Source organism: Meleagris gallopavo, chromosome 28 (genome assembly GCF_000146605.3).
Source record: "Meleagris gallopavo isolate NT-WF06-2002-E0010 breed Aviagen turkey brand Nicholas breeding stock chromosome 28, Turkey_5.1, whole genome shotgun sequence".
Classification (NCBI taxonomy): domain Eukaryota; kingdom Metazoa; phylum Chordata; class Aves; order Galliformes; family Phasianidae; genus Meleagris; species Meleagris gallopavo.
This window is the reverse complement of record NC_015038.2, coordinates 2295071-2319809: the sequence shown is the minus strand read 5'-3', so window position 1 is coordinate 2319809 and position 24739 is coordinate 2295071. Positions and strand designations below refer to the sequence as shown.

Genomic DNA, 24739 nt, shown 5'->3' with positions numbered 1-24739 from the left:
AAGAAAATAATTACATTTGATACAACAACAACAAAAAGCTTTTGCCAGTGAAAGTGCTTACAGTGCCAAAGATCAAAAGGCCAGTATTTGATTTCTTGTGCAAAGTGCTGTGGTTTCCTAACAGGAGGGCAACGGAGAAAGGCAGCACTCTGGTTGCACTATGGTTGTGACATCCCCAGGCTGCTGCAGCCAAGGGAGCACTGCAGATATCTGAGTCTCCTCTGTGAGCTCTCTGTGTGCCTTTGTGTTTGTGCCAATTGCTGTGGCAGCAGTCTGTGTTGCTAACGAGCAAGGAAATAGGTGTGGGGAGGGGAAACTCTGACTGTAAGAGGTTGTGACACCAAGGAGATCTGACCGAAATTCTGCAAACAGCATAAAGAGGGTTGGGGAAACCACAGCCTGCTCTGCTCAGAGGGATTGATGAGTGGATTTGTGACCTTAGAGCTAACTGCTCCAGACTGGATGTGGCTCTGGGCAGCCTGGTCTGGTGGTTGGTGACCTTGCACATAGCAAGGGGGTTGAAATTAGATGATCACTGTGAGCCTTTTCAACCCAGGCCATTCTATGATTCTATGAACTTCTAACATCTCCGATGGGAGAGGCAGCTGTGGCAATCAGCCAACGCTGGCGCCCATAATTTTCATCCTGGAAACATTCAAGCACATCACAGTTTAGAAAAACATACTTCATAGATGCCTGTGAGGTGAGGCTGGCATAGCTTCCTTGTGTCAAAGGGAAATAAGTGAGCTGAAGAAGCACAACCACTGCAGGAGGTGCCTCAGGAGCAGTGCGCAGTGACGGATTTAGGTGGTTTATACTTACAGTGCCACTTTCTTTTAAACAGAAAACAAGGTGTTCAGGCCATGCTACACCACTGAATTGCATGGGACGGTGTGTGCAGGCACACGGGGAGAGCTCAGTGCCTCCAGTTGGGTTTCCCCCTGGCTGGGATGTGTCAGGGCTCTGCTTTGGGTCACGGCCGGGTCGGAGCTGCTGCGTTCACCCAAAGTCCTGAAGAAGTGCCAGGAATGACAAAACAACTAAAAAGGAAAACCAACAGGAAGAGGTTTTTAGATCTGTTTTCACTTTGAAGGCACATAATAGAGCAGCAGAGAGGGTTTTTAGAGGGAAAAAATAAAAACAGGACAAAGCTTTTCCCTTTCCATCCCTGCTGTGTTTTCCAGGATGCTTCCAGCCAGTCTTTGTTACTACCAGAGAGCCTACATCCTCCAGCTTCATCCCTCTTTGTGATCCAAGAGCAACAGAGCAGGGATGGGCTGGGCTCACACCCAACAAAGGCTTTGCTCCACATCTCCAGCTGTGCAGTGAGACCCTGCAGGGGTCTCTGGGGGTCCTGTGCCTTTCCCACTGATCATTTTCTGCTTACATCTCCTGCTTTGCCGCTGTTTCCAAACCAACACTCACCATTCCTACAGGTAAAAGAGCCTTTTGCAGCGGATGGGAAATCGATGATAGCAGCACTTCTGCCACGTCTGGGTTCTCCTGGCTGCCCACGACCTTGCTGGGGTGGAACAACACAGTGTTAGCTGGGATGGAGCTCAGAGCTCCGGGCTGTGTGCTGCAGCATCACTTCTAACAACAGGTAAACAAATCAAACACTCACTTCCACAAAATGCTGCAGCTTTAGACCACCATGTGTTTTCAGAGCAGCCAGCCTTGGGGAGAACAGCAGAGATGCTGCGGTACTTGGGAGAACACGGAGATCGCTTGTGGGTTCCAGGAGAGAAGGAGCTTTGGGTTTTGTACAAAGGCATCACAAATTTGAGAGCTGAGGTAGCACAGCTCCCTGCCATGGAGGAGAAACATGGGAAGGAATGAGGACTGTGGATATGGAAAGGGAACAAGCCATGGGTGCCATGGGTGAGCTCTGCTGGATGCCCTATGGGCTGTGCTGGGCTCACCTGGCTTCCTGGAGAACGAAGAAGAGGAAGAGAAGGAGTTGGAGTTTTGGAGTGACTTCTTATAGAGGTTCATTTTCATTTCCATTGTGAAAGTCTTCTTGCGTGGTTTGAGGTCAAGTCTCTGGGAACCTGAAAAAAATGAAAACCACAAAACTCACAGAATAGCTTTTTTCACAGAGCTGTGATAAAGGGGAAAATTAAGTCTGGAAATGTGGGGTTTAATTCAATTGGGTTGGAATCACTGCAACTCACTCTGGGGAGGAGGACTCCTTTCCATGGTTTTTACTCCAAATTTGACAGGTGGGCTTTTCTCTATGGTAAAAACAATACACATTGGTCAAAGCTCTCCCTCTCAGACACTTCATCCCTTATTCAGCAGCTCTGCTTAGTTTCTTCTTCAGATTGCAGTATGGCTCATGCCTGTGCTAAGCAATCACAGTCGGCTCAGCTGGTGCATACTGAGCACCAAACCCATCATAGATCCTTAATGCACAGGAAATCACCTTTGCATTGGGGCACTGCTCCACTCCAGACCCCTCTTGCATTGTCTGCTCTCGTACAACGGATGCTCACATTCCCAATGAGTTGGAAGCCAGAGTCACAGCTGTAGGTCACTGTTGAGTTGTAAGCAAACTTTTCTACACCTTCCCCATCGTGCCTCCCATTGCTGATCCGAGGAGGTGAAGAGCAGGTGATTACTGCATGACGGAAAGCCAAGACCAGCGTTACTGAAAGCCCCAGGATTAATGAATGTGAAATGCTTCTTCTGAACCCAGCTAAGATATCTGAAGAGATCTGAACAGGTAAAGATGGGCTGCCAGCACTCCCTGCGCTCAGCTTGCCGTGCCCTGGCTCTTCAGCCCTAGAAATCTCAGCCCATCCCTTCCACTGCTCACCTCACATCATGAGAAAATATTGCGATTTTGTGGGAACAGAACTGCTGAAATGCAGCATCAGCAGCAGAATGGGCACTTCTGAGCTGCAGCGTTGGTGGCACATAGCATAAAGAAAAACAAACACGCTGTGTAGATGGGGTTATACCAGTCGTATAGCAGACCTTATCTTGTGGGACCTACTGAGCTCAGAGGAGGATCAGATCAGCCTTACGTTCACAGGTTGGAAGTTTACTCCACTCAACATCATCTCCTTTAAGCCAACAGTGGATGAAATTCCTCCCGTGGAGTTGGTACCTGTATGAAAGGACACGATAGGAGAAATCTGTGTGAGTACCCTGACACTGTGAGAGTTTTCCTCCCTGTGCTGATGTGACCAGGTGGGAATCTGCCTTTCCTGGACGTGCTGCTGGAAGCTGACCTCCTGTCCTGGCAGCACTCACTCACATCCTCCTGCTCTGAAACGTCATCATTTGCATACCAGCGATAATAGCTAATATTGCTTCCATGGATAACATAATCCCTCCACCCTCATGTGTGTATCCCACCCGTGGGATGTGCTGTCATTTCCCTCCAGGCCTCCCCCAGGGAATATTTGTAGGAAAAAGTCTCTGCTGCACTGGAATCTGCTGCACAGAGGGACAGAACAAGCAGGCAATGCCAGCTCCTGCCGGGGAGGAAAGAACAGAAGCTGGAAATGTCTGAGCTCCACTTTGCAAGCCTGCAGGTCTGCTAGCACTGCGTGTGTGCCCTGATTGGAAGCAGAGAGAGGGCATGAGTCAGACTGATGGGTGGGAAGCATTTTGCTCCTGTTTTCTAGCTTGGCTTTAACATTCAAACATAACCCTTTTATTCACAGTAGCACAAACACCTTCAGTTGAAATACTGCAGGTAATCTGTTTTGAGGTCTGCAGTTACAAAGTGATACCACAACAGTCCTGCTGGGGTATTTACCCTCCAGCAATTAGATTTCCTCTGGATGACACCTGAAGGAAAAGGCTGCCATAAACCCAAGGCCCAGCCCACTATGCCTCATCCCTTCCCAGCCCAAAGCTGAAATTCAAAAGGGAAAAGCACTCATCAGCAAAGCACTGCAGCAGGGACAGCTGCAAGAGATCAGCCCAGCCCGGAGCCACAGCTCACAGCGTGAGCACCAGCAGTGCTGTGATCCAACACCAGCACTGCCCCTCAGGACTCACCCCTCATTGCAGATCACGTTCACACGTGTGCCAAACAGAAAATCGGTGGGTTGGAGGGTCCTCCCTGCAGGTGGGGCTGCTGGAGGACCGCAGGATTTCCCTGCAGGGAGAAGGGCAGAGTGAGCATCCATCCCAGTGCTTTGGCTGCGGGGCACTCGGCTGTAAGAAACCTATAGCTGCCACACCATCCTTCTTAATGCTGTATGGATTTCATTAGGGAACACGCTTGGTCTTCCATGCTAGAAATCCTCCCTGCAAGTTGGCGCTTGTCCCACGCGTATGTTATGTCCAGCTGCAAATATTATGTGAAAATCAAAACAGATGTGTTTGTACAAACAGAAAATAAAGAACGCTACCAAATAAATGAAATAACTCCTGTATGAGGTCTTAAAGAGGAACATCCAGCTGAGCCTGCATTAAGTGTGTGGCCATGGGGACGTGTTTCAGCACAGCATGGGGATGCTCAGCAGCAGGCAGAGGCTGTACTCACTCTGGCATAACTCCGGGACCTCTGACCACATCAGGTTCTCAAGGCAGGTGCTGGTGGGTTGGCTTTCTGATATGTTCTCATAACCAGGACGGCAGACGTAGCTCACAGTGAACCCAACAGGATAGAAATTGATCATCTCGTCCACCTTGGACAGGGCAGCAAAGTGCAGCGTGGTCGGGGTAGTGCAGCTCACTGGCAACCAAGGAGAGCAAGTCTGAGAGCTGGCAATGAGAGCTGCGCAAAGCAGAGCCTGTAAGTGCAAGAATGCTTGCTATGGAGCCTTTGAAGAGCTCTATGTGCTCGTTGCAGGTTACTTCTGCTCTCTCAGGCTGGAGCTGTGCTAAATGCATCCATAAGCAAAGTGTAGCCTAGGATGCTCTGACTGCATGCACAAAGCTGCTAGCAGGATGCACCGTGCTGCCAGGAGCTGCTAGATGGGGCTCTGCAGGAACAGCAGCATCACAGCTGCAGCTCCACTCACCCATCATCAACAGCATTGTGCCCATCTGCAGCAGCAAAGGATGCACCGTGCAGAGCAGATGCTGCAGAAGCTTTAAGCTAGAGGCAGCTCTGCCAGGAAAAGGGGGTATTTACGGCCGCAGGGATCGCGCAGCTCCGACCAGCGTGAGCCAGGCAGGCACTGCACCGTGTCCAACAGCCCGGGGATCCTGATAGCACCGTACAGACAGGTGTAGGTCACTCTGGAGCCCACGGGGAAGCTGCTGAGCTGCTCGACGCCGGAGGGCTGGGAGTGGGTCATGTGAGGCGGGGGCCCACAGGCACCTGCGGTACAAGAAGACCTCCTAGGGTGAGAACTCCGCTCCCAGGAGGACAGTCAGGATCTTCCCCTGAACAAAGGCAGCAGGCTGAGCTGCAGCCCTCGGGGATGGTGGTATCGTCATCCCCAGCCCCCCTGCAGAATGATGGGACCTGGGAAGGTGTCACTGCTGCCCAACATGCATCCCAGTGCTGTACTTACCGTGAGCCATCGGCATGCCAAAGAGCCACAGCAGAGCCAGGAGCAGTGCAGGACGTATGGATCCCTGCACTGCAGCACGAGCCCAGCAGCTCGAGGTGTCTGGATGCTTCCCTCCTCCTCCACACCCCATCACAGCAGTCCCTGTGCTGCTCTGCAGAGTGCTGCTGGCTCCCAGCAGCTGCTTTGGAAGGCTGGGAGGGGATGCAGCATCGTGGATGCAGCCAAACTGGTGGAACAATGGAAACCCTCCCATAACTCACACAGAGCTCAGCCCTTCTGCAGGGACACGGGGAGCAGTCGTCACCCAGGGGCCTGGGCAAAGCCTCTATGTCCTCCCAGCCCACACAGGGCCGGGGGGATCCTCAACCCTTTTATTGACCCGAGATTGGCAGAGCACAGGTTTACCACAACCAGATGCTGCCAGGACAGAAAGCTTTAAGATTTAAGCCCCCGGCCCCTGCTCAGCCATTTGCTGGCAGTAACAGCACAGCTTTTCCATGAGCAGAGTTACTGAAACTAAAATAAAAGAATTATCCTTTTTGTCTGTTAATTTTTTCCTGGCTGCTTGACTCATTGGTAATTAGAGAGGGATGTGAGCAGCTCCATCTGCACTGAAATAAACATGACTTCAGCTTAGGGCACACAGATACGTCGATAGGAACACACAGGGCAGAACACCCTGATCTTATTGGTGCTTTCAGCACTGCTTAGGGAGATATGCTGCCTCTGGCTGCAGCCCATTGTGGCACCAGGTGGCCACAGCATGGGTTTCCACGTGGCACAAGGACAGCTAACCAGCTCTGCACCCCATTACTGCGTCCTCTCATCCATTTGGTGAAGCATGGGATGCAAGAGCAAAGCATCTCTTTGCATCCCATGAGTTGTCATCACTCCCCCGGGGCGTTGTACCAGGGATGATGGCAGAAGCATAGCACAGCCCAGGGCCATGTGTTCATTGCATTCCTGCCCCACTCCCCCCCTGCCCCACTGCCAGGGTTCTGCTCTTGGCTGCATCTGCCTGACCTCAACAAACACTGCTTCATCTGCAGCCAATGTGACAGACCAGAGGACATCCGCAGTCACACATCTGTTCTATTGAGCTCCTGAATGGAGCTCCTGATTCTTTCACTGCAGAGATGCATGAAGGGATTATTGTTTATTGAATAATAAGAGAAATCATTGCTATCTGATTCGCTGTACTTAAACTTGCACCCTCTATTCTTAGCATTTGCTTGCAGACACAGGGATGTGGAAGATGAGACCAACACTGGCATCTCTCAAGTACAGAATCCTGTTACCTCTTAAATCCAGGGATAAGCAAGTGGGCTTTAGAGCCTGGTTTTGTTACTGCCCTGACACTGCCCGTAACTAGATGAATAGAAACCATGGAAGATCGTGACACAGGTTAATAGGAAGTGATGCAGCTCAGTACTCACTCCATTGCTATGTCTAGATAGGCGTGGTATGCAAACACTTGTAGCCTGGTGCTGGGCAATCACCTCTGCCAGGAATTTGCTTTCACAGACTTCAACCCCACTTCTGGCTTAGCACAATTTATACAGGGACTCAGAGAAGCTCAGTTGAACTTCTTGCTTTGCTTCCTAAAGCAAAAAGTGGTACACAGCAAATCAAGCATGTCCTATCTGAGGGTTAGAAAAAAACCCCTCCGTGCTCTATCATGTAGCATGGCAGAAGTGATCTGGCCCTATGGAAGCAAAAACCATACAGTTCCTAGGAGGCTTCTTATAGGAACCCTGACTGTATGGACTGTGCCCACACGAAAGGCTGTTTAATGCAGGATGTGCTCCAGGACCTCCTTGCTCAGTCCTTGGAATTCCACTTTCAGTTTTTGAATCTCCAGGAAGAGTTTTTGTATTTCCAGCAGAGTTTTCACATCCTCTGTAGGCACGTGGCAGTCAGATATGATGCTCTGAATATAAGCAACCTCTCCGCACACATCAGCATCACCTTCCTTCTTCTGTTAAGCAAAACAGCAAAAGCAGAGAAAGCCACGTGTGATTGAATTGCTGCAGATGGGGACCCACACTGCAGCTTTGAGGCTCTTTCCCAGTTTGCTGTGCATTGGTTGAACACAGCTGCATCCCCCACCACGGCAATGAAGCAAAGGCTTTTTAAGAGGGTCAGGGTTACTTTTCATAGCAGAGATCAGGCAGCGTTCATCCAGAAACAGCCACACCACAATACTTACACACTTGGGCAATGGCGTCCAGTTGCCATCAGCCAAGCACGTGGCTGTCCAAGAGTCTTTTAATGCAGCTTCTCCATCACCTGAGAAGTGGTGGTATCCCTCGTGGCACACAAATGTGACCGTTGTGTTTATTGGGTACCACGTCTGATCAGTGCTTGTCAGCTTTCCATTGGCAACTCGTGGTTTGGGACACAGAACTGAAAGCAAATCACATAGCAGAAAGCAGCTCAGGAAGGGGAATGTCATTGTGTGGGTAGAAAACCAAGCCTGAAATTGGGGAAGGTGAGTCGGTGCAGGTGGTTTTCAATCTGTAGAAATGAGAAATCAATTGTTAAAGTCAGACCCACCTGGCTGGCATTTGGGCAGGGCTGGCTGCCAGCTGCCATCAGCCATGCAGCGACTCTCAGCACTGCCATGCAGCACAAAGCCCTCACTGCAGGAGAAGCGCACGGATGTTCCATAGGGGAATGTGTGCCATGACAGATCCATCCTTCCCTGGGCAACCACGGGTCTGGGGCAGCGAACCACTGGGGAGAGAGCAGAGGGCTGCGTTAGGGGGATGGCTCATCCCTTGGGACACAAAGAGGGTCGGGGGGATGAGGGGCTCCTCCTGGTGCTCAGGCTTTGCTGTGACTCACCCCTGCACTCCGGGGCTGGGCCGCTCCATGTCAGGTTCACCCCATCTTCAGAGGTGCAGTAGATGGACTCATCCCCAATGAGGGACAGCCCTGCAGCACAGCTGTACTTCACCTCTGTACCGTAGGGAAAAAGTTCTGTTCTCAAGCCAGTGTGCTGCCCGTTGATGATCAGCGGAGGGGGAGCACAGACTATGAGAGAAAACAGATAAGACGCCATAGATTATAGGATTTTCTCTCTGCTGCTTCCATGTGCTGTAGAGAGATGCAATTCCCGGCTCCCACCAAGGAAGTGTCGTTTGGGCTCACCTTTATCACAGTACGGCACCGGGGGTTTCCACGTCCCATCCGACCAGCACTGAGTCCTCTGGCTGCCCCACAGCATGTAGCCTGGGTTGCATTGGAACTCCACCTGCTGCCCAACGCTGTACTTCTCTTGCTTTGCACTCGTCTCCCTCCCGTTGATGATGGTTGGGCTCGGGCACTGCACCACTGAGGGACAGAGCCATCAGAAAGCTTCATGGATTGGGCCAGCCTGTTTCCAGTGCTCGTTAGCACTGCAAACCAGCCAGGCATCGCTGTAATCACTGTAATTACGCGATACCACCATTTCCTTTTGTAGACAGAATGGTCTGAACCCCATGGTTGGCTGTAGATGGCACCAGTGGGACAACATATTGCTGTTGTTGGGACAGCTAAATGATTAGCGTGAGTTTCTGGTGCTTCTTTTCCACCACACCACACTTAGAACAGCAAAATTATTACTGAGAGCTCAAACATTGCTAAGCAAAGCCCTTGCAGCACAGCACCACTGAAGGATTGAAAACTATGTTATTTCCACCTCGTTAAATCGATGGTTTTGTTGGCGAGGCAAAGAGAAGGGAACACTCACCCTGGCAAAGAGCTGGGATCGCTGACCAGGTGAAATTTTTGAGACACGTTGTTGTTGGAGATACGCCGGGGATCAACACGAACCCGTGTCTGCAGAAGTAGGTGATGGTGGAACCCACCAGGAGCTCGTATGGCTGTCTGCGGTCGGCGTAGTCAACAGCAGGAGGGGAAGGACAACGACCTGGGGAGCAGCACACAGAGCCACCAGCTCTACCCCACAACCAAGGATGGGGCTGAGCTTTGCCTCTGTGTTCCCAGCCCCCCTTTGATGAACTTTTAACAAATAAACCCATGTGAATGCATGGGAGAAAGACCAAGAAGAAAGACAGTGTGTACCTCGGGTGCATGCTGGCATCCGTGGCTGCAATCTGCCACTGCTTAGACACCTCACGCTGCTGCTGCCCACGGGGACGTAGCCAGCCTCACATTCAAGCATGGCTGTGCTCCCAGCACTGAGGTTCTCTGCAGGATTCAGCCGCCCATGAGGGATCGTTGGGACCGGGCACTGCACCTCTGCTGCAGCAAACAAGTGGGAGTTTGCAGGAGGGTTCTTATTGGCAGAGCCTCCCATAAATGAGTTGGTTTAGCAAGCGAAGCAGTTGGGATGGGGAGATTGGGGGTTAACAGCATGCTCGAGGAGCCACCAGCAGCAGGATTCCACAGGTACAACCCATGGCTGGTTCTGACCCTTCATTGCACTGCTTGCTCTGTGCATCAGAGGAGCACCTGCTGTTAGAGGCAGCGTCAGCTGCAGCAGAAATAGGGAGTTATTCCTCTTCTGAGGGTCACTACAGAGCAAACCACTGCTTCTCAGCAGCCAGCCCACAGGACGCGTGACAGCCAGCACCATCCTGTGATTACACACCACTGACACCACTCAAACTGCAAATTATGTCCCTTTTAATTAAACAATTAAGCTATCCTGTCCAATTGATTTTCCCCATCCAACCACCGTCCTCATCTCGAGCCTCCAAGCTGCAGGACATGCTCCAGCCCAGGGAATGACTCTTTGCTACTGCACTGATCAGCAGGACCCAGGGCAGTGGTGCAGCAAAGCCCTGGACAGGCTCAGCAAAACTCTGCACGAGGACCTGGCCCTGGGTAGCACAAGGATGAGCTTGCAGCCCCTCATGCAGTGTAAGATCATTGGAAAGCATTTGGGAATTTGAGGTGTCCTTTTGCAAGCATCTACAAGTGCAACCAAAGAGGAAAAATGTGCCGTGGAGCAGTAGGCACCGAGCTCCACAAGAGTTTAGCAGCACCTCCAGCAGAGGAACGCATCCCTAGAGCCTGCTTATCCCATGTCAGATCGAAAAGCAAAGCTGAGCCATAGCAGGAAGGGAAGGAGGTGGCACTCACCCAGGCTCCCCGCTGGCTGCAGCACCAGCAGTGCCAGCAATGGCCCCATCCAGTGCAGGAGCAGTTGCATGGCGAGCAGCAGCTGTGCCACAAGACTGCAAAAGTCTCAGGGGAAGGGGAAGCAGGTGGAGGAAGTGGGGGACAGCAGGCGGGCCACGCTGACGGCAGCACAGCATTCCTTCTGCACTGTGTGGGGATGGTGGGGAGCAAAGCTGTTACATGGTCAGAGTTGCTCTGCCTTCTTTCTGGAGCAGAAAGAGCCACAGTCAGTGCATGGAACAGGGCTGCGTGTCCCCTTTGCCTTTCCACCTGAGTATGAACAGCCCCTTGCTCTATACCACAGATAGGGCAGAATTACTGCAAACAAGGCACAGCAGTCATTAGAACTGCAGCTTTATTATAAATCTAGTGAAGGAACAGCAGTCTGGTCACACGATACGAGTTAGCAGAGCACTTCCCCTTCGCTGGACGTCGCAGAAACAATTCAGCCATTTCTTTCTTTCCAGTTTTATTTCCAGGGGCTGCACTTTCTGCAGTGGGCACACGGAGGCCAGATCAGAACTGTTCTACTTGGCAGGAAAAGCTGGCGTTTAGTTTTGCCTGGAGGATTTCTCCATTGCACCAAGTAGCTCTGGAGGCGATGTCTAATTAGGCTGTTAGTGCTTGTTGGCACGCAGTGATGGGCTGAATGGGGCTGCAGATGGAGAGGGTGAGTGGTGGCTCTCCATACACGTGTGTGACTCGGACAATTCTCTCTCAGTTCCATTCCTTCCAGACCGCATACCTCTCAGGATAACAGACCTAAATGTAAAGCTTTAAAAGGTATAAAGTGATGCACAAACCTATGCAGCAAGCTCTACCAGAATGAGCCAAGAGACTCTGATTCCTCCTATGACAGGAATCTGTTCGCTTCACTGACTCTGTTTCTTCCCACCACAATACCAGTCACAGCCATGAGCGGCTTCCTCTGGCTCCCAGATCCTTCTCCAGCTTCTGGATCTCCAGGTAGAGTTTCTGTACTTCCAGCAAAGTTCTCAGTTCTGCCAGAGGAACTCCGCACTCAAAAGTTTCCCGGATTTGATGAATCTTCTTGCAGGCATGAAGAGTTTTCTTTAAAAAAAAAAAAGACAAAGACAGAAAGCATGAACCAGTGCCACGGGGACCCACGTGCTGCACACCCCCACCATGCAGACCCGCAGCTGTGCCGGCCCCATCGTAACAAAGCGTGTTCATGAAGGCGGACTGGTGCTGTTCCAAGCTATAAATGGGGCAAAACACGAGGCAGTGGTACTCACACAGTTGGGTGGTGGCATCCAAGAGCCACCAGTAGAGCAGGTGGTTAATGACATCTCTGTCGGATTGCCGCTCTGCTTGCAGGTGAAGTACAGAGTTTCATTAAACTCGTACTCCTCCTTGTGAGAGGAAATCTGTAGGTTCTCCTTGTTCTTTGGTACACGACACTTAACTAGAAGGCAAATACACAGCATTATAATGTAACAGGAGGAGACAATGCTCTGCCAGCCTCGGTGTGCGGGGCTGGACCCACCTGGCTGGCATTTGGGTAGGGCTGGCTGCCAGCTGCCATCAGCCGTGCAGTGGCTCTCAGCATCGCCATGCAGTGTGAAGCCATTCTTGCAGTAGAAGCGCACGGATGTCCCATAAGGGAAGGTGTGCTGTGGTGTAACCATCTCTCCGTTCTCAACCACGGGCTTGGGGCAGCGAACAACTAGGGAGAGAGCAGAGGGCTGTAGTACAGGGATGCCTTATATCCTGGGACAGAAAGTGGGTGGGGGGAATAAATGAGGGGCTCCTCCTGATGCCCCAGTTATGGGGTGACCCTATAGACTCACCCCTGCACTCCGGGGCAGGGCCGCTCCATTCCAGGTTCACTCCATCTTCAGAGGTGCAGTAGATGGATTCATCCCCGATGAGGGACAGCCCCGCGGCACAACCGTATTTCATTCTGTAGCCATAGTGGAAGAATGATGATGTTGGGTTGATGTCCAGCCCGTGGGTGATTTGCGGAGGAGGGCCGCAGGCTATGAAATAAAGATTAAGAAGGAAAAAAAAAAAAAATAATGAAATACACAATTATCATATTCGGGTCAGAACTCAGCATGGATGTGTACAGCCTGTGCTCAGCTCCTGGCTGGCATCTGCTGGGGAAGACACCTTCAGCCCCACAGCCAGTGCTCACCTCCCTGCATCTCAGAGGTGATGCTGGAGGAAAGCTGCCTGCCCTGCCCCAGTGCTGATCACAGCCCCTGCCTTGCCCATACCTTGCTGGCAGTAGGGTAACGTGGGAAACCAGTTCCCATCAGCCCGGCACGTGATCGACTCTTGGTTACTGATCATGTAGCCTTCATCACACTCTATCTTCACTTGAGTCCCAACTGTGTAATCATTTTTGCTCTTATAAACCTCTCTCCCGTGGTCAATGACAGGCTTTGGGCAACGAGGTTCTAAGAGTAAGAGAAAAAAATAAAAGGATTTAATGAATTTTTAGGAAGAACCCTGTGGAGAAGCTTTCCACAGAGAAGGCAGCTACGCAAGGCCACAGGTAGATTTCTACTGATGGTAGCAGACAGCTGTCCTGTACGGAGCAACCCAAACCTCTGCCAAAGTCACAAGTAAGCAGTCAACAAGTCAAGGTGATGCAGCAGCTCTCCTACCTGCAATGCACTCCGGTGCTTCCTGGTTCCACGTGCCGTCGTTTGTACACTGAAGCACGACATAATCATCACTATCCTTGAAAACATAGCCAGGGTCGCAAATAATTTGGACTCTGTCTCCCATCACATACGTGTCTTTTTTGCCCCAGGAGCTTATGTGCATTCCCCTCTTGGTAGCTGGATTTGGGCAACTAATTCCTGAGGAACACCAAACAGCAGCAAGTGTGAAATCATGGCATAAGTACCTCAATGACAGCGGGTTCATTTGAGGCAGAAGGAGAATGAATGGCCATTTCTGGGCACTCCTAAAGGCAGTTTTATTTTCTGGGCATACATATGAAGTTATTGCATCCCGCCACCAATGCTGATGGGCACCATTGGACTCATGGTGCTTTCCTGGATGTACATTCCCCTCTCTGTTGGGCACTGGCAGCACCATGCCATCCCATCTTAGTGATGGTACACTATTTTCTCCATGGGTTCAAAGGAGCAGAAAGCATGTCCGGTAGATAAGGTAGACTGCACACAGATTCTTTAATTGGGGATAGGTTTGCCCAAACACAAGGATACTTAAGCTGAAGGAACGTGCACTTACTTTTACAGGGCGGTGGAATTTCAGTCCATGTATAGTCTGGCAGACAATTGATGTTTTGTGTCACTACTCCAGGGCTGAACTCATAGCCTGTCTGGCACTCATAAGTGATGACAGTCTCAACAGGAAATAAATTGCCCGCAAGTCTTGCTTTAACAGCATTCTGCACGTCAGGAGGGTCATCACAGCTGCCTAGGAATGAAATCAACACTCGATGACATTGCCAATGAGAAAGCAGTGAGGTGCAGGACAGTACACAACACGAAAGGATCTGGGGGAAAACATGGGCTCATGTGATTCTTCCTGAGGTTCACTTCAGGCAATTTTTTATCTGAGTTCGGTGCTATTGAGAGAGTGAATGCAATGGAAGTAAAATGAAATGCATTACCTATTATTACAATGCACGGTGATTTACACTAACGTGGCAATGATGTGCAATATCTAACAAAGCCAATACTCTCTGCCCTAACCTACCATCGACCTTTAAAAGTATTGACTATAGAGAGGTCAGTTTAGTCCCTCTGAACTCTAGCAAGAAACTCATCAAGTTTGGGTCCTGGAACAAGACTTTAGCTATGAGGCCCAAAGTCGTAAAGTCCCACACCTACATCATCACCAGCAAGCTGTTGGGAAACAAAAGTGCAAGAGGCAAAAACAACAGAATACAGCCCACCACCCGCACAGCCATGGCCTGGATTGAGTCCCCGTGGGCACTCACTGCGCTGGCATTGCGGTAGTGGTGGATCCCAGCTGCCATCCTCCTGGCACATGCTTGTGTCACTGCCCAGCAGCACGTAACGGAATTCACAGTCGAAGACGACGGTGTCACCGTAGGTGTACTCAGCTCTGTACCTGCTCTGCAGCCTGCCGTGCTCCACCTGGGGCTCCCTGCAGCTCACCACTGCGTGGGGGAAACAACAGAGCTCAGGCAATGAGTGATGGGTCGGGGGGGGGGGATGATTAAAAGCATTGGAGCTGTTGGAGCAGTCAGGGTGAATGGGGCATGGGCAGCCTGATGTGGTGTTGGCAACTGCTAACATTGTGGTGGGGGGGCTGCAACTGGGGGACCTTTAAAGCTCCCTCCTACCCAATGAATCCACGATTCTTGGAGCACACGTTCATCAAAAGGGATGAAAATGGGCATGACAACATAGCAGCATTTTTCAAGTCTTTGTCTGATATTACATCTTTTTTTATTAATTGGGTTTTTTTTCCCCCCATTTTATTAAGAATGAGAACAAAGGAAAGGCAGCAGGTATCACAGCAAGCTTCTGAATCTTGGCAAGCCTTCTGTTTCTTCCATGGCCTCAGATGAATGCCCCCTCCCAGATCCCCTGTGGGCAGTTTGCCACTCACCTTTGCACTCTGGGGCTGGCTTGTTCCAGACACCATTCACATTGTCAGTGGTTGTACAGAAAATAGAGGCATCCCCCACCATGGAGAAAAGCTTCCTCCCCCTGCTGTCAGTGTGGCAGTGGTAGGTGACAGAAGCTCCGTAAGTGAAGAGCGCGACGTCACCTCTGTTGTGATCTCCATTAGCTATTTTTGGAGGGGGTAAACATGGAATTGCTAAAAAAAAAAAAGATAAAAAAATAAAAAATAAAAATTGAAAAATTAATGTTAATTAAAGGTGTGGTTTGAAGTTGAGACACAAATGCCCGAGGTGCCAGAAATTAGAGGCAGGTCTCAGGGCAGCTCTGCCTCACAACTGGGTGTTTTGGGGACACATCCCTGTGATGTGCAGCTGCCTTACTGCCAGGGAATGCTTCCATGGGCTGCAGGAAGGAAAACACCAAGAAAAGTGTTTTTCCAGGTTTCCAACATGCAGTGAATGACCAAAGCCCTCTCTATCTTCATCCATCCCAGCACCACTCAGACAGCAGCTGAGCTGCAAGACCCTACTTACGTTCACAGATGGGAGTATTTCCATCCCACGTAACATGCCCATCTTTAATCACACACCTAATCTGGGAATTTCCAACCAGTCTGTACCTGTGTGGAACAGAGTGGAGGGAATTACTTGTCGAGTGCAATTTAGATTTTTTTTTAATTTCATTTAGAACACCACCAGCAGGATTGCTTTGGCTTCCTTGGAATTAAAACTGATCAGAAATTTGCCCAACCTAACCAAATTAGTAGAATGGTTGATAGCAACTGCAGTGAAACTATAACAGTGAGACAACACGTTAATTATAGCTAACTATAGTTAACTATAACTTAACTATAACCATAAGCTCTGACTTCAGTAATGATGTGTTTCCTTCGAAAATATATTGAAATATTGGGAATGGTTTAGAAGGGCCCTGAAGAGAGAACTGGAGCTTGGCAAGAATTAGGTGTTCTTTAAGGTCCCTACCAACCTATGGCATTGGACAATACTAAGAACCATTTCAAAGCATGAAAGGAAGAAAACTCAGTCTTCAAGCTTTCAAAGGAGAAGTTAAAAAAGTACTTTGATTAGTCTGCCATTACCTACACCAGCATAAGGTTTCTGATAGTGCAGGCTTTAACCTAAAGCAAAAGGACTTCAGAAAACCTACCAGGGAATATGAAGGCCTTTTAGCTCGTATCTGATTTGCAGAGCCAGTGCATTGGCTCTGTAGTCACTATTTTACAGGAAATGGGCTGGACATCCCCTCAGGATCACAAGGACCTGCAGGACCCCAAGTACTCCCAACTTACCCAGTGTCACAGCTGTAGTTTGCTATGGACCCGAAGGTGAACTGCTCTATTTCCACAAGCCTGCCATTGGTCGGCTCTCCAGGGTAACTGCAGAGCTTTGCTGGGGGACAACAGGACCAGAGTTAGTTCTTCAGGTTCATGGAGAATCAGGAACATCTAGCAGGAGAGCAGAAGACCTCTCCAATACTGAGCAAGCAGACGAACTGCAGCTCTCTGGATTTCCCCTTCCACTCCAACTTGTGTCACAATCCATGTTGCTACCAAGACTAAAGATTCTCTTACTGAAAGCTTGATATTGAACTAAGTGCTCACAAGTACCTGAGAGAAAAATGCACTTCTGAGCATAGCCAGAGTCAGTGGTAAAGGGCAAGCAACATCCAGACAGATCCCACTCCCACCACCAGAATGCTGCCCAACGAGCCAACGGATTCACCCAAAATCAGAAGCCAACCCAAAATGTACTCACGTAAGCAGAAGTTGTTCGATCCTTTCCAGCTGTTCTTTTCACAAATGTAAGTGTTTCGTGCCTTGTAATTCCTCATGTAGCCTGGCCGACATCTGTATTCCACCACTTCAGAGGTGGAAAATGTCCTGTTGTGCAGGTAGTCCTCCTTCAGTTCTGCAAATGAGAACCGTGGCGGAGCATCGCAAGCACCTACCAACAGAAACACCAACAGGAAAATGCTGGGGAAACTGCAAATTTGAGAGTGGCTTGCTCTGAAAGTCCATAAAACTCATTGAAGAGAGAAGAAAAAGTGAGGAGGGCAGACTGCAGCCTGCAGTGGGGATGAGCATCACTCCATGTATCACTCCTCACACCTCATCCAGCACTTTCTAAGGATGGTGACACAGCCCAGACCAACAGCTTCCTTATCCTGAAGTAGCGCGTAAGTCAGTGCACCTTTGTTACCCAGAATTATTTTCACAGCCATTCTGCACAGAAAGCAAAAAGGCAAAGGAAGATGGTTGCGATCAGATTCACAGGGCTCTTCAAATGCAAAGGCAAAGAGGAAAATAGGATCAAGGTTTTGTGAACCTCAGGAAGGATTTTTCCCCTTGGGAGGATCCCAGCTCAGCTCACTTCATGTTTGCTTACCCTGGGTGCCCATCACCAGGGCAGCAGTGAGGAGCAGCACCAGGACAACAGCACGGCCCCTTGGTCTCACTGACACCAGAGTTGGCACCATCATCATCCTGACCACGTCGCAGATGTCACAGCATTCTTTTTCTAGGCCAAATATCTTAAAAAATAGCGGAGGAGGGGAGAAAAGTGTTGAGTTCCTCTTGGGGTCACCATGGCTGATTGCAGATTCTAAGCTGTTCCTGTAGGCTTTCCTTCACCGGTCTTCTCTTGGCACGTTTGAGCTTCAGTTTGCACATTTGGCTGCTCTAAGGATCAGAGAGCTCTGTCTGACTTGCAGCTCTCCAGGATCATCCTTTGTGAGCCCAAACCCTCCCAGGGTTACACACTGAGTGCCTACCTTCCTCCTGGAAGCAATACAGCCCACCTTGGTGCTTTGCCTGAATGCAACTGATGAGAAATTGGTCACTGAAAGAAAGGAAAGCTAAGCACCTCCTAATAAACGTTATTCCTCCCTTTTTCCACTGCCCTAGCTGAGCTCTTCTTGCTGCTGATTCATTGCTCTGGCTTTCCTTCACTCCCTATTACAGATCTTGGTTTAATTCAATTTATTTTACTTTTCCCTTAGCACATTCAAGCTGCAAGAACACCCCAAAATCCCACTCCTGGAGCTCAGCTCACCTTACCTGGGCTCTGCAGAGGATGGCACCGGTCTGGGCTCTGCAGGCAGCGATGGGTGCATCCAATGGCACTGACACAGCCCTGCTGTGCTGAAGGAGGGGTTCTGATCCACCCACACGCTCAGAAATGGCTGCACATAGCCAACTGCATGCTCTGCAGGGACCAGACCCGTACCAGATCACCTATCAATGATTAACTCCTCCTAGCAAGAAAGAAGATGTTTACCCAACCTACGAAACAAAAAACTAGAAAAATTGAATGCAACCCAAGCAGATGTTGAAATTGTTTGCTTTGTGTGCAGAGCTGCCAATTGAAACAGTCCGGGGGTGGAGGCACCCAGAGCTGGTCCCTGCACAATGCCCATGGGTGTCCTCAAGATGATGGCATCCCTCTGGGCACTGCAGTTCTTACCTGAAAGCTTTATGGCAATGCCCACAGGGTTTCCTCACTCAGCTCAGCAGCACTCTGAGCTCAGCCCCTCCACTGATGCTGCACACAGTTCCTACTGTTTTCCAATAACAACAGCGTTGGCAGAGGCCACGACCATTTGCTCCTTTTGCACTTTGTGCATTTTCACTTAAGCTTCAATTGCTATCAGAAAATCAACCCTTTTCAACTTGGGTTGTGTTTCTCACAGCTGGTTCTGCCAGAGCAAAGATTTCTTTTGGCCAACAAACAAACAACCAACCATCTCACATCCTCAGACCCGCAGGGAAATACCACCTTCCCAAAGCCTGCCTGAGCCCCAGCCAAGATGCAACGGAGCAGATTTGGTTCTCTAAACCACAGCAAGTTGGGCCTTGTTTAGTCACTCCCAGCAGGCAGTGACCTCTGCTGACTATTTACAAGAAACCCAGTTAATCCCAAACCCAAACACAGGCTCTCCTGGTTTATTCTCTCCAGATGACACAGGACAAGCCCACCTGTCTGTGCTGAAGGCACCGGGACACAGCTGCACCCACAGGGCCATGCAGTGCCCCTCATCTGTCCCCACCTCACAGCTCAGAGCTGGGTAAGCAGAAAGAAAAGAGTATTTCATCCAGGGTGTCACTGCAAGACAGAAGTAGGATTGCAAGATAATGAATGCTATTAACTTCATCAGAAATAAAAGTACATGCACAGCTTCCAGAGGTAGAGCTTCCCTCTAAACCACGGGCAAATCCAGCAGATCTCTGCTCTTGGAGAAGAGCAGAAGGAAGAACTGGGCTTATCCAGCATCTCAATCTGCTCAGGGATCTCCAAAGTGATTTCACCCATTGCTCTCCTAGATGTTTTTTCTAGGAAAAGAGATTTGTTCTTACCGTAACACCTCAAGAAATCTGATAATGTGAATTCTGGTTCCTCCAACATCATCACTTTTAACATGGATTACTTAGGGAAGGGGATGGCACCCACCTCTCCTGCTCCTAAGTCCCCTGCCCCAAGCTCACCTTCATCCCCAGTGCTTCCCATGCATTCCCTGAGCTCAGCATCACCCGTTGTGTGCTGGTTTGGTGACACAGTTATAGCAAACAGTCACAGAAAAGGAGAGGAAACAAGATTTTATTTTTAAAACCTCTGTATTGTAAATAAATGCTCATGGGACAATTGTGCGTAAGTGCAAAGAGTACACAACACAACAGCTCTGCATACATTGCTTTTCTCTTTAAAAACCTAGAAAAGAGACCATTAGAAAGCAGTAACACAGCAGAACTCTGTGAAACACAAGACAGCACCCTCCCCACGCACAGCACAAGGATGCAGTTTGGAAGCAGCACACAGTAAATGCAGAGCAGCACCCTGAGACCAGCACAGAGCACCTCTGACATCAAAAGCGGATGGAAATAGAAATCAGGGAGATTCAGAAGTAAAATCTGGTGTTGGTGCAATGCTCACGAAGCAGACAAGCCCACCACTGGACCTTCAGTCCATGGTGAGCTACTGGAGTGCTTTGAACACAGCCCAAGACCACAGCTCTGTATGACCAGCAGTGCAAGCCCCCGTTAATCCTAAATTCAGGTAAATTGTGCAACCCTTATTTATCCTGAGCTGTTTGCACAAGCAGTGCCAGGGCAGTCAGGTGGTTTCAAGGAAGTGCCTGGCACCCAGCACAGGCAGAGGCTCACTTGGGCATGCAGCACCCACGCTGTCACCTACCGTTCACCTGCACGGTCACTGTGAATTTGCCACTGCTCTGCCTTACAGACACACGTATTAAGTTAAGGTGCAGGAGAAGCAGCTATGCTTTGGCTTAAAGCACTGAGGGACGGTCTGGCTGCTGCAGATGGCTCTGTCCCAGCACCAGCATGCAGCTGCTGCAGCATCGCTTGGGGAGCACAGCAACCCACAGCCAGCCACCACTGCAGAGCAGACATTAAGCAGCAATTAAAAACTGACGACTACCAATGCTCATCAGCTACATTCATGAATTCTGGCAGGAAAAAATAGCTATGCCTCATTACAGCCATTAGCTCCTCAGTGATACACATATACCTAACTATCACCAGTTATTACAGCATGTTGTGCGTGAACAGCTCACAGTTGGCATCTGCTGGTGGCTCTGATGCTGCAGGTTTGCAGCCAGCCCATCCCAGCATGTTTGTGCGTTGGAGGATCACTGCTGTGCTACGCAGCCTATAGAACTCTTCCTTCAATTTTTTGTTTCTCCTTCCCTTTCCCCTCCCACCCCTGGCTTATTTCTAACATTCAGTAACAAGGACGACTGCTCAGCGGGAACAACCTAAGGAGTAAAAACAATAAAACTCAGTTTTTTTACCCCCTGAATTTCATCCCTCTGGAGCATAACTGCTTAAGATCAACATAAAACTTCTGCAGACTGTACATCCTAAAGGGTTTGGGGCTTCTGCTGTGGCCCTCTCATCTCAGCTTGAGAGAATAAAAGCTGTGGGAGTGTTTACAACACAAATCCCCAGGTAAGCCTCAGCCAACTGAGCACAGGCAGAGTGTGTGGGGCTCAGGTATCTGTGGGTGGGCACTGATTTACACACTTAACACACACAGCCTGGGTCCCAGTCACAGATCCTGGAGTTATTGGACGGAGCAAGTCTGTAACAGCATCCTGCTCAACCCCAAATGCCCATTTCTTCACCTAATCTCAGGGCTGCAAACCTGCTAGTTTTGCCCTAATTTCAAGGGGGGGACATTGGGAGTGAGAGAAAATGGAATTTGGCAAATAACTCGTAAGAGAAAAAAGTGAGAACTCGGAGTGTCATCACCCCACCTCTCGGCAGGGCACCCCAATAGCAGGCAGCCAGCACTGAAGGAGTGCATCACCTGTGCCCTAAATACTAAACCAGCTTCAACTCCACAAAAGGCAGCATTACATCAGCAACGTTCACAGCTTACTCACATGTGAGTACAGAAATGTGCTGCGGGTCTAAAAATTGGTACAAGAGACGAATAAAAAAATATATATCACACAGCACACACACGTGGCCCCACTGCTGCTCCTCACCTCACCCACAGCCCGGGCTCCTCACCACCTTCTGACAACAAAAACATCTCGAAATGGGTAGAGGAATAGGAAATGTTCTGCAGAATTAGCATGACTCAGCTTTGGTCAACGAATCCACGATTCTCTGATGCATCACTTGTGTGTGAGTGCAAAACATCCAAGCTTATCGTGAGAGGTTTTGGCTAAGGTAAAGGGAACAGGACAGCAAGCATGGAATGCAGGAAGAAGACAGTGTTATGCAATGCAGAGTGAGGAATTTTTGCTGCAAGAGAAAAGCATCCACAAAGCCCAGGAGAAAAGACGACAGGGTGAGGCATGCAGCAGTGGAAAGCCAAAGCAGGGTTTGAGCCCAAAAGCAGCTTGGCTGCTCCCAGATGGCAATGGGCACATCCATGTCCTTGTCCCCTGCAGTAGGTCATCTTGTAGGACTGGACAATCCTGTAAGTGCCTTTTGCCACAGTACATGCAAAACCCTTCCCAAAGCAAAGCAAGAGGCTCAGGTCTGGGGATTCAAAGCAACAGCCATGGAAGCCAAGCAATACCTGGAGTGCTTCTGCTTGTTAAATTGCACTGAGCAACTGTGTTTGAGCTCAGAGATGATAAAGATTGAATAAAACCTGGGAACTGGGTCTGATGAGAACATCTTCCAAAGAAAAGTTGCTTCAGCAAGCAGGGGAGGAGAGGCACAGAGGCAGCTCCGAGCACACAAAGCACGGGACAGCTCACTCACATGTCCTGCTGCTCACACACACAAACACACACACACGTTAAAAGCAGCTGAAAAATCTTCTCAGGAAGTTTTCTGCAGTGCCATGGCAGACACTGAGTGCTCACAAGGACAGGATGGCTGCAGGAAGGCACTGCTCACTGTGCTCCCAGCTGGCACCGTGTCCCATCAGGCTCCTGCTGTCCACTGCAGCCCTACACCTCTAAGCCAGCCAGCCTCTGTGGAGAGAAAGGCACAGGTTAGAACATGGCTCAACCCACGGGTGCTAAGTGCTAAACCAAAGGATACCACAGACAGATGCTTCACAGCACAGAATCCAACCAGCTCCACGCAGTGGATCTACCTGACTGCATCTACCCAGGGATCTGCTAATGAACTTGTTCCTGAGCAGATAATTTCTTCCTGCTTCGCCATTCAGCCTCCTGCAGAGCTCTCCAAGCCTGGGCATGCAACCTTCACTGAGCACCATGCAGGAACGAGGCTGACTGCTACTCGGGGTCACTCTGTTTTATTCCTCTCCACAGGAAATTACACTTCCAGACAAATGTTAGAAAAGTTACAGTAATAAAATTCCCATATCAGCCACAATAAATACTTCTGGTTCTGATAAAACACCTTCCAGTGCCTCACCAAGGGGCCACAGAAGGAACACACATCAGAACAAGTGAATGTTGCATTTGCAAGCACGTGGACTAAAATCTGGCAGCCTACAGCAGCTGCTGCTCATTCCCTGTCCCAGAGCACAGACAATGGTCCCAGAGACCTGAGCTGCAGTGCACAGCAGTGCTTTGGACACTGCAAAGGGATGTGCAATCAATACACACCACTTGTCTTGTTACCTTCTTACCCAACCATCACTGTTCTGCACTGAAACAGCAGGCACAGCTCTCAAGCCAATTTGCTGACAATTAGCAGCAGGCATCAACATTTTGGTCCAGCATTCAGGAAACTCAGACTCTACATTCTTTCCATTTGTGATAAGAAAAATATAATATCTGAACAGCTTTCCCAGCAGTGACACTTAATAAGTAACCATCAGAGTTAACTCACAATAGCTGCTCACATGCTGTTTTCTCAAGCAAAACACCACTATTAAGAGAGGGTTTGTAGAGGAATGAAGGAAGTAGGACTGAACTCCCTTCCTGGATGCCCCTGAGGAATTATTATTATTATTATTTTAAACAAAAGGGAAAGCAAACTTGAAGCATAGTGTTAGAAGGGTAATTTTTCATAGCTGGCATATGCATTCATTTTCTACAGCCCCTTGCAGTTCAGAGAACAAAGGCAAAGCTGAAGGACTGAGGCTTTGGATGTTATGAAATGATGCACTGCAAGCTCCCCCAGCCCAGTTTCTTTCTGCTTTTCCCCTCTTCTTCACCATTAAGGACCCTAAAAGCTGGGGAGTAGGCAACCTTGAGGCTCTACGTGATGACAGGGAGTCTCACGGAAAGAAAAACCAACTGGAAGAGCTTCACTTCACGGACAAAGTGCAAAATCTGACTTTTGGCCAAGTCAAAAGCTGCACATGCCAATAGGAATAATGAGATCCGGAGGAAACTCATCCCCCCCACAACAGCAGAAGCAGTGCCCTCCCTCACCTGGAGGTGAGGCACAACCTCCCCAACTGAACCTTCATCTTTCCTCCATCCACCAGGAAATGGAACCAGCAACCACTCCCCTCGCCGTCCACTAAATCAAGCTCTCTGCACTTGAAGCCAAAGCACCAGCAGCAAGAGGCCCACAGATCAAAGGCAGTCCCATGTCCCAGGGTCCAGCAGTGCAGATGCAACACCCAAAGCTTTCCAGAATGCTTCCAAAGATGGGTAAAAGCAGACTGGATCTTGTGGTCGTCCCAGATGCATGGGGATGCATTGTGCAGGGAAGCACACTAAGAGCTATCCCATACAGTCAGGTACCAAACATGAATTGCAACCAGCTCCTACAGGACAAAAACAACAACACTGCATGAGCTGGATGAGGTGAAGCCAAGCAAGGGGTCACACAGGGTCTGCCACAGCTGCTACTACTGCAGGGACAGCACAGCAGGGAGAGCCCAAGGTCTCCTGGGTGACACTGGCTGCTAGCTCCCATAGAAAGAGGCATGCAAACAGAAAACACTCTCCCTTTGTAGTGGGTGAAAGCTGGCCCTGCCCTGCTCACCCCAAGGATGCCCACAGAGGGACATGATAGAGGAGGCAGTAGCAATCCTACTAGCACAGCAAGGCACACTCACAGAGCTGCTTCCCAAACACCCTCCCCAGTGCAGCTCCAAC

The 24739-nt window shown here is 49.7% G+C and overlaps 3 protein-coding genes across 3 annotated transcripts in view; all 3 read right to left on the bottom strand.

The window, feature by feature from the left end:
• Nucleotides 1-6: 6 nt before the first annotated feature.
• Nucleotides 7-6531, bottom strand: LOC104914483 (complement decay-accelerating factor-like). The gene is made up of 10 exons (XM_031556963.1): nt 5099-6531; nt 4505-4696; nt 4015-4114; nt 3030-3112; nt 2426-2620; nt 2175-2234; nt 1923-2051; nt 1625-1807; nt 1426-1522; nt 7-1040 (listed from the first exon to the last, which is right to left on the bottom strand). Exons 1-9 carry the CDS (start codon nt 5262-5264, stop codon nt 1431-1433), a joined length of 1200 nt encoding a protein of 399 aa, XP_031412823.1. The 5' UTR covers nt 5265-6531; the 3' UTR covers nt 7-1040; nt 1426-1430.
• A 93-nt stretch (nt 6532-6624) lies between these two features.
• Nucleotides 6625-24739, bottom strand: part of LOC100548828 (complement receptor type 2-like) — a gene marked incomplete at its 5' end in the record, with an annotated part of 23447 nt that continues 5332 nt past the window's right edge. The window contains 15 exons of the mRNA XM_031557018.1: nt 6625-7461; nt 7693-7889; nt 12124-12303; nt 12428-12616; nt 12857-13039; nt 13250-13447; nt 13845-14033; nt 14560-14742; nt 15198-15410; nt 15748-15833; nt 16524-16623; nt 16990-17178; nt 17620-17764; nt 18291-18467; nt 23912-23985. Coding sequence (XP_031412878.1) covers nt 7273-7461; nt 7693-7889; nt 12124-12303; nt 12428-12616; nt 12857-13039; nt 13250-13447; nt 13845-14033; nt 14560-14742; nt 15198-15410; nt 15748-15833; nt 16524-16623; nt 16990-17178; nt 17620-17764; nt 18291-18467; nt 23912-23985 — 2492 coding nt within the window. The remainder of the gene's footprint in view (nt 7462-7692; nt 7890-12123; nt 12304-12427; nt 12617-12856; nt 13040-13249; nt 13448-13844; nt 14034-14559; nt 14743-15197; nt 15411-15747; nt 15834-16523; nt 16624-16989; nt 17179-17619; nt 17765-18290; nt 18468-23911; nt 23986-24739) is intronic.
• On the bottom strand, nt 9095-10712 carry LOC109371063 (C4b-binding protein beta chain-like). Its single transcript, XM_031556964.1, has 4 exons — nt 10578-10712; nt 9555-9734; nt 9220-9399; nt 9095-9138 (listed from the first exon to the last, which is right to left on the bottom strand). The coding sequence occupies exons 1-4, from the start codon at nt 10645-10647 to the stop codon at nt 9110-9112; spliced, it is 459 nt and encodes a 152-aa protein (XP_031412824.1). The 5' UTR covers nt 10648-10712; the 3' UTR covers nt 9095-9109.